A 20,270-nucleotide genomic window follows, 5' to 3' on the forward strand; every position below is an offset into this window, starting at 1 on the left:
CCACCCCAATATTGCAAGGATGTGGAAGGATTGTGGTCAGAGCTCCTGCTACTCTCCACAATCTAGGATGTAACTCCTTGAGACAGGGTGGCGTTCCTACTTTGACATCAGCTAACCTTTTAATAACCTTTACTGTATTTATTTTTGACTGATTAACTTCACTAGCCCCTCATCTTTCATTGCTACTGTGACAGTAGCCTCTTTATCAAAGTATTCATTTAGGACCTCAGCCCTGACCTTTGTCTCTTTGAGAATATCTCCTCTCTGGTGCGTTCTGGGTCCGAGCCACTCATGTTTTATTATCTACAGACTTTAAAGCAGCTTTGTGTTCCCTTTGATATTAACGGCTAATCTGTACACTGTCTTTGTCCTTCTTATTCCCATTTTCAAATCTTCTGCGTACTTATGTAGTTGCTGTCATCAACTTTGTTCTTCACTCTCTTCCTCCTTTCCCAGCCCATGCGTTTTCTTCCTGCCTCGTTACAACCTCCTTAACTTTATTCATCCAAGGAGCTTGAGCTTTAGATGCCCCTCCTTTTCCCATTATGGAACATAGGAAACAGGAGCAGGGGTAGGCAATTCAGTCCCTTGGACCGGTCAAGATCATGGATGATCATTGACTGCAGTGTAATCCCCACACGTCGTTAGTATTTGGAAAACTATCAATCTCTGTCTTGAACGCACTCAATAACTAAGCGTCTGCAGCCCTCTCTGGTCGCGAATCATTACTACTCCCTGAGTGAAGAAATTTCTCCTTATTGCAGTCCGAAAGAGCTTGCCCCGAATTCGGAGTCTGTGTCTCCTCATTTTAGGTCCTTCAACAATGGAAATGATCATTTCTGCACCTGCCCAATCCAGTTCTTTAAGAATTTTGTCCATTTCAATGGGATTATCTCTTCGTAGTCTGCCTCCAGAGATCGCAGGCCACATCCCCTCACTCTTCCCTCAGAAAACAATGCTGCCATGTGAGGATTTAGTCTGCTGGATCCCTGTGTGGCAATTATGTCCTTCTTTAGATAGAGGACTAAACTCTACACAAACCTCTGGGTGTGGTCTCTCCAACATGCTATACAATTGAAGCAAGGAATCTTTAGTCCTGTTCTTAAATCCTCTTGAGATAAAGGCCAGCATACCATTTGCCTTCCTCATTCATAATTTGGAAAGTGTGCTCCCTGTACCTATACCATTTCCTGTTTGGAGATCTCAGTGCTATTTTGCTGATCAATTTTTGATTCAATATGATGTTTAATCATTGAAATTACCGCTCCTCTAGAGAAATATTATTGTGTCAAAGATGCAAACCAAGGTAAAGGCAAAGTAAGCTCCGTTGACTGCTGTTCTCTCATAAGTGACTTGAGTACATGATGTAGGGCTTGAGTTGGGACCTGAGGGAACACAGCACAACTAATGAATAGTTATGTTTTTAAACCGTGACTTGTTAGCATTAAGAAGACAATGAATTTTCTCTTTGTGTTTTGAAACTGAATTCCTTGAAACGTTGTGCCCAATCTTGCCAGATGAAAAGAAGAACTCATAGGTTTTTATTTCAAAAGGTAAAAATGACACAGTTTCTCAAAATGGTGGACCCCTTTGCCTTTACTTTTCTCTTCCTCTTCTCCCCACACCTTTACAAGTGCCATCTTGTCACCTAAACCTTCAGCTCTAGCTCCCAGTCCTCATGTCCCTGGTTGTGATATGTTTTATCCACATCTCTGCGATGCGCTGTGGGCTATTTATGACCAGGCTCTAAAGGAGTCATAAAGCACAAATGGAAACCACTCGGCCCATCGTGGCTGTGCTGCTCTTTGAAATGACTCAATAACTTTGATTGATGTGGTCTTTCCCCACAGTGCTGCAACATTTCCTTTCTGAGTATTTATCCAGTTCCCTATTGAATATGCTTCCGCCACCTTAGTGCATTCCATATCATAACAGTTCACCATGTTAAGAAAATGAATCGTGGAATCCCCACAGTGTAGAAGCCGTTCGGACCATCGAATCCACACCGACCCTCTGAAGAGCAACCCACCCAGACCCCACCCCATCCCTGTAACCCTCCATTTTCAGTGGTAACCTTAACTTGCCTGCACATCGCTGGACACTGGGCAATTTAGCGTGGCCAATCCACCTAACCTGCACATCTTTGGACTGTGGGAAGAAACCGGAGCACCCGGAGGAAACCTACAGGAAGAATGTGCAAACTCTACACAGACAGTCACTTGAGGATGGAATTGAGTCCAGGTCCATGCGTGCTGTGAAGTAGCAGTGCTAACCATTGAGTCACTGTGCTGCCCAAAATGGTCCTCGCATCTCCCATAGCTCTTTTGCTACTGCCTTTAAATCTGTAGGTGAGCAACATCTGGCGAGAGAAATCAAATATCATTGACCTGAAATATTAGCTTGGATTCTCTCTTTAGGTACTGCCTGACCTGCTGAGCTTCTCCAGTTTGTTTTTGGTCTTATTTCAGCTTTCCAGTGTCCACAGTATTTTGTGTTTGACTGTAAACTTGTGTCCTCTGGCCACCAATGCTCCTGGTACCAGAAACCATTTTTTTCCCCCTTATTTACTCTGTTCAAATCTCACGTGATTTTAAACACTTTTAGTGAGTTTCTCCGCAAATATCTCGCTGCTCTAAAGGATACAACCCCAGTTGTCTAGTGTCACACTGCCAACGCAGTTCATCATCTCTGACAGCCCGCTAGTAAACACCTCCCTAAGCTGCTTTTCTGTGAGGTAATTCCAAATCGAAAAGTGTATATTTTCACCAAGTGATGTTGAAAAGCCGTTCGCCTGTTTGAAACTCTGCTGTGATTCTGTTGATCTGACGTTAATATTCACGCACATTTTTTGCATTTCAATTCTTTGGTTGCAAACGTTGCTCCTGGTTGAAGACCATCCAGCTTATGTTTTAACGTTAAAAACCATAAAGGCTGTTAGAAGAAAAATGTGACATGCAAAACCTTCGAAAGTTCACCTTATAACAAGGAGCTTAAATTTTATTCAGGGATTTTCGAGAATTCGCAAATGGCACTGTCTGCATGGAATGTGATGAGCAGTGTGAGAAAATGGATGAAGATGTGTTAACATGTCATGGAACGGTAAGGAGTCACTTTCACATCCCAATGACCTGTGGGTGGTTATCTATATAAATATAATGGATGTAATGCAAAATGTATAGGGAGTTCCCTTTCCTCACTTTGTGGACAGTGTCCATGATTGTAAATGCTCTCAGTCTACATTCTGCAACAACGTCTCAACAATTCCTTTGACTTACATGAACTGTATTGCTGTGGTTGCTATGGTTATTTTCCAAACAATATAGCTCTGTGGTGGGTCTTAATTGTGGACAACTACCCACTGAAGAGCCTAATTAGATAAATGCAATTGAAATAGGACAGGAGTAGATGTGGACTTACTTACAACAGATCAGCATTGATGTTCTGTTTCCATGAGCAGAAGTCATCGTCCTAAATGTTCATCCATTCCCCTAGCCCTTTCACTCCTTTTCCTTCCACCAGCTATATAAGCTATTCAGTCAAAAAGTGCGGTGCTGGAAAAGCACAGCTGGTCACGCAGCATCCGAGGATCGGGAGAGTTGGCGTTTCAAGCATAAGCTCTTCATCAGGGAGCTCCTTCCAGATGAAGAGCTTATGCTCGAAATGTTGACTCTCCTGCCCCTCAGATGCTGCCTGACCGGCTATGCTTTTCCAGCACCGCACTTTTCGACTCTGATCTCCAGCATTTGCAGTCCTCACTTTCTCCTACTTAAGCGATCCCTGAAAGCTGACGAGATTTCTGCCTTAACAGTTGGCTCTGAGTTGTAACACCCTCGGATGTCCCCTTCATTATGCTACCAGATGAACCATTCAAAACTTGACTGAAAACAGGTCACACAGCATCCATGGTAAATCAGCAAGCTAACATTTCATCAGAACTGAAGAGAAGTGTGGAGGAGGAAGCATTTATGCTATATTTGGGGAGGGAGATGTAGTGGGGGTGGGGTGATAATTCAGATTAAGTGATCGGAATGTGAGAATGGCAGAACAGTGGTGTGTCAAACAGCCAGAAAGGAAAGGACAGACAGTCCCATCAGGGTGGGGGGAGGGGAGAGAGGACATGGTGACAGAAAGTGTAACAAGTAAATCTAAAAGATAGGGAAGAAGTGGGAGTTGGTTCATAGTTTGAAGATGTTTAACTCAGTATTAACTGGGTCTGACCTATCAGCCGAGCTTCTGCCCTTACCCCTTTCCATCATGTGTAACAGTGTGATCAGGTTTCCCTTGTCCTCACTTTTCATCCCAACAGCCTCTGTGTTCAAAGGCTCAGACTTCACCATTTCACACAACTCCAGCAAATGCCCCGACCACATCTGCATTTCACAGGGATCGTTCCCTTCAGGACACACTAGTCCATGCCATGAACTCCAACGTCACCCTGCCCCCTCCCCTTCCCCATGTAACTGTAGAAGGTTCAACGCCGGCCCCTTTGCCTCCTCCATGCTCACCATCCAAGGGCCTAAATGGTCTTTCCAGGTGAAGCAGCATTTCATCTGTACCTCCTCCATCTTATGTATTATATTTGCTGCACTCCATGTGGTCTACTGTACATTGGGGAAACCGAATGCAGACTGGGTGAGCGCTTTGCAGAACACCTCCAGTCTGCGTGCAAGCATGACCCCGACCTTGCTACAGCTGGTCATTTTAGCACACCATCCTGCTCACATGTCCACTTATCTGTCCTTGGCATGCTGCAGTGCTGCAGGGAATCCTTCCCTTTCTTTTAGCTGTATTTGTTACATTCTCTGTTACCACGTCCTCTCTCCCCCTCCCCAACCCTCATGGGACTGTCTGTCCTTTCCAGTCTGGCTGTTAGATACACTATTGTCCTGCCACTCGGACATTCCAGTAATTTAATCTGAAGTATCAACGTCTTTCCCTCCACCAGCGCTCTAAACCCCACCACTGCCAAACCACCCATCCCCTAACTGTAGCATTAATGCTGCCCCCTCCACACTTCAGCTCTGGGGAAGAGTCATCTAGATTCAAAACATTAGCTTGCTCTCTCTCCATGGATACTGTCTGACACACTGTGATCTCCTGCATTTGTTGTTTTCAGTACACCTTCCAGCAGTAATTTGTTCCTACATTCAAAATGTTAACTGATCTTTAGTTGAAGAAATACTTTGATACACCTGTCCTAAATTGACTATTCATCAACTTGAGCCTACAACCTCCTTTTGACTTTCCTTGACAGACACCAGTATAGGCTTGGCCCACGCTGTTTTACTGACTTGTCTCATAAATCACCACGCTTTTGGAAGGGGTCAATCTCATCCCGTATCCCTTTACTGTCTTCAGAGCCAAAACATTCTGTGTCCTAAAAATGATTCCTTTCTCTTTTGAGAATCCTGGTTTCTCCAAGGTCCCAAAGGGAACAAATCTCGCACCGTACGGTATCTACAGAGCATTGAGTATTCCAGTTTACATTCATTCACACCTACCTCAGGGTCTGAGCTGAATGAATCACACTGAAAATGGAATTTTGTCATTTCAATGAAGAATTATCTCAAATTCTTGCAAAAGATCTTGATGTTAATAAGCACCACAGCGTATCATTTTCATTTAGCAGCCATGTGACTTCCACCAATATTTTCTGGCAGAGCCAATTTATCTGCACAGTACAATTGGAAGTGTTTGCAGTGAAGGCCTTTTAATATGACTACTGCTAGCCATAAATGTTATGTTCTGTAGATTTAATGAAGTAAGATGTATTGAACATGAGAGCAATGGGCTAGTCACCAAGCAAGTATCCTGCCTCACACAGATAACTGTCCATTAACTAATTCCTACTGTCTATGATCAGTGCAAGTAAAACAGGCTCCCTGATAAATGATAATGGGTCAGACAAGGATAAGTTGAGTAAGTACAGCCCTGAAAGATTCAAATATTCACAGAACATGTGAATCGGTCGATGGAATGCTATTACTGAGAATGGAAGGTAAGTTCAAATCAATTAGAAATTGCAAAGTGATTATCCTTTGACTCCAGTATATTAAACTTTAAAAAAAACACACGATTAAAAGTCTGAAAACAGTGCTGTTATTTGTCTCTTTTCAATGCTGTACAGCACTAATGGAGGTTTGCATTGTATCCTTCATTGCCTTTAGCATATTACATGCTGTAATTTTCGAGACTGCTATTTTCACAGATCCTGAGCAGCAGAGAACCTGTTGCTCTCACCCATACACCCTAAAAATTAATGAGGCCGACACACCGCTGAACGTGCACAGCAGGTTTATGCTTCATAAGCTGGTGGCCTTGCTTTAATTGGACACAGTCAAGATCTAAATCTTGTTAATGTTTGATTGGATCTCTCCCACATACATGTGGGTAAATCACATTAGCTGTGTGTATGTTTATTGATGTCCTTCACTTTACCTGGTCCCTCTGGTGATAGTTTGGGAGTGCTGGCCTATTGAAGGAACACAGAGTGCACAAAAGAAGAAGTCATTTAAAAATAGTAGAATTTTGCAAGATTAATTTGCTGTGGGTTAATAGCTTCCCATTAATTTTCAGTGGGACAAAACATAATAGCAGGTAATGAATTTCAAAGGACACAAAGGGGACTCTGTGGGCAGTTGTGTTTCAGGGTGTGCAGAGCAACTAAAATTGATCAGGAGAGTAATTCTAAGTTTGAAATAAGAGATAAGTGAGGAAGGACATTTTGGACCTCTCAATGTACTCTGACCACAGCCGTCCCATCTAATAAAATCGAAGCTCCGTTGAAAGAGACATTAGGAGTAGTTTGCTCTCACCAAGCAGAGGATCATTTTACCCACTGGCTTTGGGTCATTTACGCAGGGATTGCAACTTTGTGATTCCATGCCTTCGCTTTCTGTCACCGCTTGAGTGGAAGCTGTGGAAATTTTTCAACGATTTCAATCCTGGAGAAAATTACCCAATTTACAGCATGTTCATTTGTTCATCACCTTTCCCCCTGAGGGTTTAACTGCTTAATGCCAATGTCACTGGGGTGAAACCTCTGCTTGGCTATTGATTCCATTTCTCTCAGCCAACAAGGTCAAAATAGCACTTCCCAAGACTAAAATATCATGATGTTTTTGCACTGCAGTAAACGTTGTCGTAATGCGATCACATTCATTATAAAATGTTTGACATTGAGACCCGATTATTATCATTAAAGTTGGCTCCTGATACAATAAAGATGTTCTCATGTAATTCTGATGGGGTAAATAATGTTTGATATGCCCTGAGGATAGCGGAGAGGGAAGATTGTCTTGAATTAACACATCAACTGGAGAAGAGGCTATTGTGGTTAACATTTCAGATAGTAACTGGTCAAAAAGGAATATCAAGTGATATGCTTCATTAAACTGCAATGTCCTACAGTCAGCACAATTCACAAATGTTTTAATCGGCTGAAAGGTATTATTTGAGTTCCCTAAGAGTTTGTGTCTAAACCCTTCAGTAGTAAGTGTTTTTACTCCCATCCTGTAAAGCACCTTGGGATGTTTGACCAAATTGGAAGGTGCTATGTAAATGCAAATTGTTGTTTATCTGTTATATTCATTAAGTAGGAATGCACCAAGCACTGCTTCGTACTTCCCATAGAACTGGTGTTGCAATACAAGGCCTGGGGTGGGGTTTCTCTATAAGAGTGCTGTCGGCCAATGATTGGGAGTGATTCTGAGGTCCAATGCTGCCAGGAACCTCCATAAATCTGAGACTACACACATGAATTCTGCAAAATTTCCCTTCACTGAATGGGAAGGGATGGGGCACACCTAGAGTACCTCATGGTGCATTTTTTTTTTCCATGTCCAGCTTGTCCTGGATCCAGCAGTAACGTCCACTCAATGACATTCCAGCATTTCATGAAATCTTCACAAAATAAGGCTACCCCCCCCCCCACCCCCCCAACTGCATCAGTTAAATTTTCAGTGGGACTGTTGTCACTTTGATGGTGGCTCTCTCTTTCGTTTCAAAAAAGGCGAAACCTTTCGGTTTGCTCAAGTTCAGAAGGCATTATCTCTTGCTGGCATGTGGTTCACTGAATTGCTGATTACTTTTTTTTATAGTTTGGTGTTGAGAACGATTTGTCACGGAACGTGCATCATGATGTGTCCCCCCTTCTGTTCTCACTGAGTGCTCATCAAAGTCACCTCTGTATCGAGGGCACGGTTGATGACGACCAGGAATGGGTACTGTCACTCATTTCCGCCCCCTGCACCTGCCACAGACCACTGAAGCTAATTGCAGCAATATTTTGCATTTATATAGCTACATCAGCCACCTCAAGCTATCTCATGGCATTTTACAGAATCTATAGGTAGTGGGTAATGTCAAACAGCCAAATAACCCACATTCAAGGCAGGCTGGCCCAGAACTGAACAAGGCTGGTTATGGGATATATTTTAGGCAGGGCATCATTAAGAAGGGCTGTGTTCATCTTAAGAATATTGCCCCGAGACCTTTTACATCCAACTGAGAGGGCAAACTGTGTCAACATTTAACGTTGCAACCAAGAGATGGTGCCTCTGACAGGGCAGTAGACCCTGCTGCACTGGAGTGTCAATCTGGATTGCATTCTTGGGCCTCTGGGGTGCGACTTGAACCCACAACAGTCTGACTCTGGCTCAAGAGAGAGAGAGAGACACACACACACACACACAGAGCCACATTGCACTGTGCAAAGCTGAGCTCAACTTCCTTTTGGAGCTAAAATCAAAAGATTTGATTGGTGCTTGTGGTTCTTTCTTTTTACATTCTCCCACCGTCGGTAGATTCCGAAAGGAAAAAATAAACACGAGAAGAGTCCTGCTCCCTCCCGGTTCCATCCCTGCTTTGGGTAATCAAGTCCACGGGAGTACCCTGGATTCTCCCAGATATCAAGGTTAATCTCCAGGATATTGCTGCAGTGACACCCGGGAGAAAAATCCCCAGGGGGAATTAAATACAATCAAACATATATTATTGACAACTCACTGGGCGAGCGATCACAAGGAATGACTGATTGACTGGGTTGAGCAATTAGAGATGGGATGTGATAGTGATTAAAACTCTACAAGTGTATGCCCAATTGGAGCAGAAACTCAGTTCCCAATGCTTTCAAGCAGTCCTCTTGCTGGTGTGGAAGTGCCCGGATTCAAGAGGAAAAAGTATGAAATTAAATAGGTATTTTGTACATGTACCACATGTCAAAACAATTTTTGTAATCGGTCTTCTAACCATTTGCTAGCTTTATAGCTCAAGGCAAGGGCTCTTTCTGTCCTTGAGGATAGTGATAAAATGCAGGGAACATGCGTAAACCATCCCCTGGCAGTTTGCTCACTTTTACAAGTAGTGCTCATTGCCATCATTCATTTATGGTCGGTTCAGGCAAGACGTAGAGTCATAGAGATGTAGAGCACAGAAGCAGACCCTTCGGTCCAACTCGTCCATGCTGACCAGATATCCTAACCTAATCTAGTCCCATTTGCCAGCACTTGGCCCATATCTCTCTAAACCCTTCCTATTCATATACCCATCCAGATGCCTTTTAAATGTTTTAATTCTACCAACCTTCACCACTTCCTCTGGCAGCTCAATCTATACTCGCACCACACCCTACATGAAAAAGTTGCCCCTTAGGTCCCTTTTAAATCTTTCCCCTCTCACCCGAAACCTATGCCCTCTTGTTCTGGACTCCCCCACCCCAAGGAATAGATGTTGTCTATTTTTCCTATCCATGCCCCTCATGATGTTATAAACTTCTATAAGGTCACCCCTCAGCTTCCTATGCTCCAGGCAAAACAGCCCCAGCCTGTTCAGCCTCTCCCTATAGCTCAAATCCTCCAACCCTGGCAACATCCTTGTGAATCTTTTCCGAACCCTTGCAAGTTCCACAACATCCTTCCAATAGGAAGGAGAACAGAACTGCACACAATATTCCAACAGTAGCCTAACTAATGTCCTGTACAGCTGCAACATGACCTCCCCAACTCCTGTACTCAATACTCTGACCAATAAAGAAAAGCATACCAAATACCTTCTTCACTATCCTATCCACCTGCGACTCCACTTTGAAGGAGCTGTGAACCTGCACTCCAAGGTCTCTTTGTTCAGCAACACTCCCCAGGACCTTACCATTAAGTGTATAAGGCCTGCTAGGATTTGCTTTTCCAAAATGCATAGATGTAAGCTGTTTGTTTGCTTGTGGCTTGCCAGGGCCCTGACCATTGCACCAAGTGCTCCCACTTCAAGGACGGGCCCAACTGTGTGGAGAAGTGTCCCGATGGACTTCACGGCGCCAGGGGCTTCATCTTCAAGTATGCTGACTCCAACCACGAGTGCCACCCTTGCCATGCCAACTGCACCCAGGGGTAAGTGTCACAGGGATACAGAACTGTCACCACCCCTTGTGATTCTCACAGCTGTGCTGGACCATGCGTGGAAAGCAGAGTACGTACTGGGGGAGGAAATTGGCAGATGAGATTTGTATGGCTTCATGATTTCCCAGGACACGCTGGGCAGAGACCTGGAGGAGGACGAAATGTACTGATGAGGTTAGATGGAGGAGGAGTGTGAGTATCGACACGTCTCTTTGGCTGAATTCCCTGCTTGTAAATTCAGAACTTTCCTACTTTCCTGCCATTGGGAAATTCTGTTTCAGTGGGTGGGCTAATTCCCGCTCCTTTTGACAGCCGCAATTGAGATGTTTGCGTCCTGATGAATTAATCGCAGGACATTCAAAATGGCCTTTTCTACATTGGGAAATTCCACTCTGTTTTTGTTTTTGTTTCCTTTGAAGCCAGAAATGACATGTGAAGCTTCAGTATTGAGTTAGGATCCTAGAGCATCTGCCCCGTCCTCTATGGGTAAAATTAAATCAATAAATGATTAAATGTGTTGCTTAACTTCACGGTTAATGTCAAGTATCAAGAACTAGTCCATTCTCCTGGTGAATCTAATTACAACAGAGGCACAAGGGAAATGACGGATAATGTCATCATGTCAGTGGGATCAAAACAGATTGATGCATTCTCTCACTGTTGTAAACCAAGGTTGGGACCAATAAACTATTTTTGTTTTATTAAATGATAGTGGAAGTAAAATATCACCTTTGGTTATGACAGAAATTTAAATGAAGCTGTTGCCATGCAGTATAGTTCTGGTGTTTGGACTATCCAGTTTTCAGCTCCGGTGAATATGTTTTTACTGATAAAGTGTGTCTGAAATTTTGATCTTTTTTTGCACTGTCTCATTCCAACATTCCCTTCTCTTGCACTCCAGAGAGGGAGAAGAGTGCACAGTATACAGCGAGCCGTTCTCATCTGGGATGTGCTGCAGGAAAGGGCTGTGGAAGCAGCTTAAATAGTCACCTTTCAAAGGGAATCGGGGTAAATCCAGGGAAAGCAACTGTTCTCAGGAACTATAGGAGAGGACAGAGAGGAGCACACTGAAAGGTGTTCCCAGAAATTGGAAGTCGGTGGGGTGGAAACAGCTCCTTCACAATCTGCAGTGTACCTAAAGGATAAATCAAAACACAAAATTTGAAACCGGGATAGATTAATAGGTCTAGCTTTAGATGCTGGGATGACTGCACTCAGTTCCTGTTACTCACACTCTCAAATTGGCATCAGCACCTTCTGGAACAGGGTATGGGGGAAAAATAACAAGCTCAAACTGCTGCCTGGTGAAACCGGGTAGGCGAATGCCAGATCAGGCAGAGATTGGGTGACACCGTCTCATGTGGTGAAATAACCAACTCTCCAAGAAGGATGAACACCTCAGGTAAAGTCCAGGAAGCTGCTCTGACTAACAGCAGAGAGAGAAAATGAGCACATCTGAACAGAAAAAAAAAATTGAAAGAGTCATGGTTGTAGCCCAAACAGTGCATGGTACTTTTGATAATGAACTTTGATCTCTCAGTGATTACCCCAACTGTCGTGCACAGCAGATGCAGCCTTTGTAATTGATGTGCTGTATAGAACAGAACGTAAGTGGGAGGAAAATGTTAAACGTTCATGATCTGCTACTCGGTTTACAGGTCTCCCCTTCAGTGAATGAGTGAGAGGGGTCTGTGCAGGCCCAGGGAATGAGTGGTCATACAGGCCAAAGGACAGAATCGTCCGTGCATGCCCATGGGAGAGCAGGAGGACTGTGCAGCCCAGCAAGGGAGAGAGAGAGGGGAGTGTGCAGCCCAGCAAGGGGGAGAGAGAGAGGGGGACTGTGCAGCCCAGCGAGGGAGAGAGAAAGGGACTGTGCAGCCCAGCAAGGGAGAGAGAGAGGGGGGGGACTATGCAGCTCAGCGAGGGAGAGAGAAAGGGACTGTGCAGCCCAGCAAGGGACAGAGAGAGGGGGACTGTCTAGCCCAACAAGGGAGAGAGAGAGGGGGACTGTGCAGCCCAGCAAGGGAGAGAGAGAGGGACTGTGCAGCCCAGCAAGGGAGAGAGAGAGGGACTGTGCAGCCCAGCAAGGGAGAGAGAGGAGGACTGTGCAGCCCAGCAAGGGAGAGAGAGAGGGACTGTGCAGCCCAGCAAGGGAGAGAGAGAGGGACTGTGCAGCCCAGCAAGGGAGAGAGAGAGGGACTGTGCAGCCCAGCAAGGGAGAGAGAGAGGGACTGTGCAGCCCAGCAAGGGAGAGAGAGAGGGACTGTGCAGCCCAGCAAGGGAGAGAGAAAGGGACTGTGCAGCCCAGCAAGGGGGAGAGAGGGGGACTGTGCAGCCCAGCAAGGGAGAGAGAGGGGGACTGTGCAGCCCAGCAAGGGAGAGAGAGGGGGACTGTGCAGCCCAGCAAAGGAGAGAGAAAGAGCGGACTGTGCAGCCCAGCAAAGGAGAGAGAGAGAGAGAAGGGGACTGTGCAGCCCAGCAAGGGAGAGAGAGGCGGACTGTATAGGTCCATTGGGAGAGAGAGGGAGGACTGTGCAGGCCCAGTGAGAGAGAGAGAGGGGGGACTATGTAGGCCCAGCAGGAGAGAAGGGGACTGTGCAGGCCCGATGAGGGAGAGGGAGCACTGGGCAGCCCCGGTAATAGAGAGGGGAGACCCTGTAGACCTGATGGGAGAGAGGGGAGATCCTGTAGGCCTAGTATAAGAGGGGGCACTGTGCTGGTCCGGTGAGGGGTGGGGGGGGAATCTGTTCAGGCTCTGGGAAAGAAGGGTTTATGGAGGCCTGGAGGGAGAAGAGTCCATGCATGCCCAGGAGCAGAGAGGGGTTTATACAGACCCAGGTGGAGAGGGTCTATGCAGGCAGAGAGGGTGAGGAGCCTGTGCAAACCCAGGGAGAGCAGGCCCAGGGAGAGAGAGGCTTTCTGAGGACTTTCTCTGAAGCGCTGGTGAGATTAGAGTAGCTGTTGTCCTGCTACTGGATACTCGTAATGCCATCATCAGGTATTACTTCAGTGCAAAGTGAGCTCGTCCTGTCAGAGAATGGAGTTAGCTTTTGTGGTTTCTGCTATGAGTTGCAAATTTGCCCCACGTCCACCATCCTGAGGCTGCAAGCGTGAAGGTTACCTCAGAAATATCTTCCCTATCTTTGCCAGCTCCTCCCTCCCTCCTCAGAGTCCATTTTCCTCTGTCCGAAGCTTCCCCTCCAACCTCAGAGTGGCCTTCCCGTCGCCATCAACTGTTCCGCATCCTCGTGTACACATCAGGGGCTGGTTCTGAGGAAGAGTCACCCAAGCCAAAATATTAACTCTGATTTCTGCCCATAGATGCTGCCAGACCTGCTGAGCTTTTTCAGCGATTTCTCCTTTTGTCGCTGGAGTAGGCCATTTAGCCCCTTTGAGCCTTTTCCCACATTCCATAAGATCATGGCTGCTCTGATTGCTCCATATTGCTGCCTACAGTGGGTGGCACAGTGGTTAGCACTGCTGCCTCACAGTGCCAGAGACCCGGGTTCAATTCCTGCCTCGGGCAACTGTCTGTGTGGAGTTTGCACATTCTCCCCATGTCTGCGTGGGTTTGCTCCAGTTTCCTCCCACAGTCCAAAGGTGTGCAGGTCAGGTGAATTGGTCATGCTAAATTGCCCGTAGTGTGAGGTGAAGGGGTAAATGTAAGGGAATGGGTATGGATGGGTTGCTCTTTGGAGGATCGGTGTGGACTTGTTGGCCCAAAGGGCCTGTTTCCACACTATAAATAATCTAATCTACCCCAATAACCTTACACCCACCTGCTTATCAAGAATTTATCAACGCCTGCCTTAAATATTTTTTGAGACTCTGCTTCCACGGTCTTTTGTGAAGGAACCCTCTCGAAAGAAAAGCAAAATTTCCTTCTGTTCCAAATGGATGACTCCTTAACCCTTAGTTCTAGATTGTCCCATAAGAGAAGACATTCTTTACACATCCACCCGGTCAAGACCCATCAGAAAACTACATATTTAATCAATTTTGTTTCATGCTTTTAAACCCCAGCAGATACTGGTCTAGCCTCTTTGCCCTTGACTTCTGAGGCAACTTGGTTGTCTCACACACAATATCCAAGTGGTGTTCATTCTCTTCATGCGTGGCACAGAATGAAAGAACAGGTTGATACTCTGCTTCCCTGCAGTTTGCTGAGGTGCCCTCATTTTAAGATTATCTTCTGCACTGTGTCGTTAAAGAAGATAGAAGAACAGCGAGGGTGATTCTCTCTCAGTGAAGACTCGTCCCGACACTTGTGGCTGGTGGCAACCGTGGAAAGTACAGCTCAAGCAAAGATTGGTCCTGCATTCAGAACGATCAGGATGTTTCAAGGATGTGGGGGCTCCGTAATATCTGATCCAGCCTGTTTTTCAGATACCCCCCCCAAACCTCCATCAATGCCATGTTTGTGCTGCATGGCCACAGTGTTGCGGTGAATTGAGTTCCATGTCATTCCTTGGAGACAGCCCCAGGCAGCGTGGAAATCAAAGAATGGGAAGGCCGAGCCGTTCGGAAACAAAGAGGAGCTGGCTAGACCCTGGAGAGGTATGACCAACCAGCTGGTAACTCAGGCCCTCTGCCATTGACTGCCATGACCAAGTCACTGCTTTCAGCTGCAAACCACCTCGGGGAAAATAACCCATTGGAAATCACATTCTCCAATACTTTGCAGTTCTCTGGATGCTGACTGAATTATATAGTACAATGGGTGTCTGCTTCAGTCTAATTAATGACAAATAAATATACAGGACAATGTTCAATCCATGTGGTGTGCACGTGTGTCAACCTTGTCATTATCACCGTGGTGTGTCACAGTATTGTGTACTTACTGCACTTCCCAGTGCAGCTCTTGGGAATGGAGCAGACTCTCTGATGGGCCTGAGAGTGGTGAACATTACAAATATTCTGCACCTCATTAACCCTGATATTGGCTGGTCCAGTCTTTTTATTAGGTACTTCCTACCATCACCATTTCAGCAACACCTGGCCATATTGCAGCAAGTGCCTTAAGTGCCAAGCCATTCAGTTGTGACAAACACAGTCAATACTGTAATCGTCGGGCTTTCCCTCAATGTGTCCACTGAGGGAACATAGACAACTGTAAGATCGAGGAACCCTATCTTAATGTTGTATAAATCCCAATCAGGTTGAAAGCATCGAAAAGAATACTTTTAAGATTGGAGCCCAAGCTGTCTGCATGCATGGGAGATCCTGTTGTTTGGCCTGACACCATTCAGGACTGCATGGCACTCATTGCAGTTAGCAATGATAGATGACATATCACTGTACCTACCAGATGTCAGACTCTTCACCAGATCTTGGTGTCTCAAATTAAGAACCCTACTCAGATATCAATCTTTGTCAGGCTGTAGAACCTGGGAGGCCTCAGTCACTGAGTGAAGCAGCAGACAGACCTTAAACAGTGACTTTCACTTGGCCCACTTCAGTCAGGCACTGTATCTGAAACTGTCGTGTTTCCTCCCCAACCTCATTACCTACTGTCTTGGGTGATGATTTGTACCGCAGGGTTGGAGTGACTCCCTGCCTGGCTCACGCTCCTTCCATTTCCACAGAAAGAGAGTGAGCAAAATGATCCATAAACTGGACTGCTCTCAACGCATGCAGCTCAGTTTGAGAGTGCGTCTGCACACCCGTCATTGACGAGATCAGTATTTCGGGACGTGACACTTTGTAATGAGCCATGAACTTGTGATGAAGCCTCTGACTTCATCAGGCTAAATCATCTCCAACAGTCAAAATTGCAGAGCGATTTTATTGAAAGGGGTCAGTGTTTTAAACCGGTCCGAACCAGGTCGTGTTGAGGCTGGTAGACTCTATTTTGCTTATCAATGTGGAAGAGGTTTGGAGAGACATTGAACATATCAGGGACTGAATAGAATGTCATATGTCAAATACTCTGGTGTGACGAGCCTTTAAAAATGATTGCTGTGCCATTTTCCTGTCTCCACTTCCTAATAATGAGTTAACCTTGCACCCCACAGAGACATTGTGTTTCTTCCCTGGTTCTCTGACACATGTATCAAACTGGGTACCCTTATTTTACTGCTAGGTGTTGTCCAATAATAGGATGATTCACATGTTGAATTGTCTATTTATGACATGTGCCCATAAAGATGTTGGCTCTGCTTAGCAGAATTTTTAATGAGTGATATGTAATTATTATCTAACACCTTGCCAATTCTTCTAGCTTTAGGACGTTTAGTCATCACCAACAGCCTCCCATACTTGAAGTAGTCATCTCCTTCTTCCTGAGTGAGTCCCTCCCTGTTCTGCTTCCTGTACCCAGTCAAACTTTGTCTGCAATTCTGTTCTTCAGGACTTCTGCTCTGTTAAACTACTGCCTATATGTCCCCAGCACAAGGTCAGCTCATTATTGTAGTTTACAGATGAGATTCTAGGTTGTGGACTCTGATGTTTTACTGCTGTGCAGGTGACAAAGCATACTGTTCGCCCTAGGAAATAGTAAAACTGAGGAGCAGTGGTGGGATGGGGTTAACTAGCCTGCTAATGACCCCTGAAACATAAAACAATGGTCTGTTCCCTCTATAATGATTTGCACTCATTTCTAAGATTATACAACTGAAACATCTCTCAAATCCTTTACAAAACCTGCACAAGAAGAACACTTGTATGCCCACACTATTCTTTAGAGTATATATAAACCGTGCCTGCATTCAACAGGACTTACAATTGGGCTCTGAATAAAACTTCAAATATAATTTTCTAAAAGCTAGCCAGAGGAATTATGCTTTCTGTACATATACCAGCTGCAGTTCAACAGTGTAAGAGTCAGACCCTTAAACAGAGGTGTGAAAGTTTAGCTATCTCTCCATTAATTGCTACTACAATCAAATATTTCCTGAGTATTTATTGAACATCCTCCAGTACCTTTTCTGCTTCTTGAGTTTTAAATATAGTTTTGCACGACCACTGAGGATAGTGTAAAGAATGCCTGATAGTTTCTGTGACTAGCAACCCAGAGTCTCATCCTCAGCCACTTAATATATATCCCCAATACCAATGTGGTTGCTAAAATGTCAAGTAAGGGAGCAGGAAGTAACTTCCCACTTTTCATTAAAAGAGTCGTCTCCAGCCTGTTTCCTCGTGTTTCTTTCTGTATTCTGTTTCGCCTGCACACAGAGAGTGTTTCTTTCAACTCGGATGACATCCAGTGTAAAAAGGCTGCGATAGTCCTCAGTGGATGGAATAGCAACATTACTTCTGACTTAATTACAAAAATTAATGAGCAATGGAATGAGTAATAAAGGGAAGCACTGCTATAATTCTGTTTAGTATAAATAACACATTCTGGAATATGAAGCGAAGCAGAAACATGTCTCAAGGTTTAAATGTTAGTAAAGGCCTCAGTTAATGAGGTCAGCTGAACCTTTCTGTGTCATTGTCACAAACTGCATTGCAAACTTAATAGGACTACCCAGTGACATGGACACACACCATGTTTTATCCAGTCTGGTTCTGCTGCTGTGTATTTTGATTTCTAACTATCTGCACAGTCCTCCAGTTCCTTCATCACTCTCCTGTCTTTAGGATTCAGTTGTCCTTTTCCTTTCCCATATCATATAAGAATAGGGACATGAGACTTTAGAGCAGGATTAGGTCTTTAAGTGATTTGAGGCTGCTCTGTCATAGTTCTGTCGACACCTCCTTGCTTCAGTCTTGACATATTTTGCTCCTTCATCCTAACTAACCTGAGTTTCCATTGCCTGCCCAACAAAGCCAACAGCGTGTGCACCAAATGGCTGATGAGATTTCAACACCAGTGCAAATAACGTTGCATAAACTCAGTAGACCTGAAACATATCCAGTCCCAGTACATGGAGACCAGAATACACAGACTCCCAGACTTTATTTACAAACCAGCTGAAAGGCTTTGTGGTGCTACGGTACTCAGTTGACAGTGGTAATTCTCAAATTAAACAACTAACCGGTGGATGAGATCCTTTATGAAGAGGTCATCCTTAATGACAGCGCCCAGTGTGTGTACCAATGGCGCTTGCATTGATTTTCAGTTTGAATTGTCAAGTGGGTGATCCTACTTCTGAGGTTCCCAGTATTGTGGATGCCAATCTCCAGACCATTCAATTCACTCCATGTCATAAATGGAAATAGTTAGATGAGCTGGGAGTTTAAAATGTTGAAGACATGCACCTCTCAACAGATATTCCAGTAGCTACAATACAGCATCACTCAGAAATGGGGAAGATTGCCCAGGTATGTAATGAACACAAAATATAGGAAACAAGCTGAGTAATCACCACTCTATCAGCAGATTCTCTCTCATCAGCATAGTGATAGAAAGGATCTTTAATAGTGCTATTAAGGGGCAGTTAATTAGCCTGAAAGCAGCATTTTGCTAAATGTGGTGGTTGGGAAAATGGAACTCGGGAGATCAGGGAGAATTCTCTGCTGGTTGCAATCATTAATGGCACATAGGAAGATGGCTGCTAGTGGTCAGTCATTCAGCTCCAGGACATCACTGCAGGAGTTCCTCAGGGTAGTGTCTCAGGCCTAACTATCTTCACTTGCTTCATTAATGACCTTTACTCTGTCAAAAGATCGGAAGTGGATATATTCGCCTATGAGTGCCCCATTTGCAACGCTTCAGACACTGAAGCAGTAACTGCAGTAAGACTTGGACAACGTTCTCACTTGGGCTGATAAGCAGCAAGTAACATGTGTCATGTAAGTGTCAGAAAAATGTCCGTCACCAGAAGAGAGAATCTACCCATCTCCCTTTGACCATCGCTGAGTCACAGTTGGCGGCAGCCTCAGGGTGGCTGCTGAGCTGAAAAGTGAACTGAACCAGCCTATAAATACAGTGACAGCAACAACAAGTCAGAGGCTGAGTATTCTGCAATAACTGGCCCATTTCCTAACTCTTCAAAGTCTGTCCAACATCAACAAATCACAAGTCAGGAGTGTGATAGGAAATTCGCCAACTGCCTGGACATTCGCAGCTCTGACATCATTCATAGCTTGAAACCATCCATATGATGGAGGCCACTTGATTGGTACCATGTTCACCACTTTAAATATTCACTCCCTCCAAGACTGATGCAGCAAGATGAACTGTAGCAACTCAGCAAGGCTCCTTAGACAGAGCCTTTCAAACCTGTGACCTCAAGCATCTAGAAGGACAAAAACGTCAGATATATTGGAACACCACCACCTGAAAATTCCATTTCAAGCCACATACCATCCTGACTTGGAAAATTCCTGAAATTCCCTCCCTGACAGCACTGAAGATGTGCGTGCAGCAAATGGACTGCAGTGTTTTGAGAAGGCAGCTCACCTCCTATTGGGTGACAGGGAATGAGGGACAAATATCGGACAAGCCAATGATATGCACATCCGGTGATGGAACAATAAAGAAACGATCAGAAACAAAGAATTGCCAGCCCCGCTGTGTGGATTAGAAGGTCAGTGCTCCGGGTCTCAAAGCTGAGTGCAGTAACTGAAAGGCTTCCATTCTGACTGCCCAGGGATCGTGTTGGATTCAGAGCCACCTGGTGGAGCAGAAATCAGATACAGGCTAATGAGTTGACACATGGAAGATGTCCTACAGTTTATTAAATATTAATATAAGTAACAGGCTACAATGTGTTACTGACAGCAACACATGAAAGGAGTTACCACAGTTGCATAAAGCTGAAGAGACAACTTCTTGTAAACTTACTGATGTCCCAATTCTGAGGTATTTTTTTTTAATATGCAACCCATGTGTCACTCTTTGTACTGAATATATCTGGAGCTCTCTAGGAGGATAATTCCCTTTAGCTGTTTTACCAGTGATGTCCTTCAGGGTAAATGCGATTTCGAGGTATG

The 20,270-nt window shown here is 44.9% G+C and overlaps 1 protein-coding gene across 1 annotated transcript in view; it reads left to right on the plus strand.

Moving 5' to 3' along the window:
* The window catches only part of LOC132817270 (receptor tyrosine-protein kinase erbB-4-like), a 956,628-nt gene that overhangs the window by 689,904 nt on the left and 246,454 nt on the right, over positions 1–20,270 (plus strand). The window contains exons 14-15 of the mRNA XM_060827652.1: positions 3,006–3,099; positions 10,228–10,382. Of these exons, the coding sequence (XP_060683635.1) occupies positions 3,006–3,099; positions 10,228–10,382 (249 nt within the window). The remainder of the gene's footprint in view (positions 1–3,005; positions 3,100–10,227; positions 10,383–20,270) is intronic.

Source organism: Hemiscyllium ocellatum, chromosome 7, assembly GCF_020745735.1.
Source record: "Hemiscyllium ocellatum isolate sHemOce1 chromosome 7, sHemOce1.pat.X.cur, whole genome shotgun sequence".
Classification (NCBI taxonomy): domain Eukaryota; kingdom Metazoa; phylum Chordata; class Chondrichthyes; order Orectolobiformes; family Hemiscylliidae; genus Hemiscyllium; species Hemiscyllium ocellatum.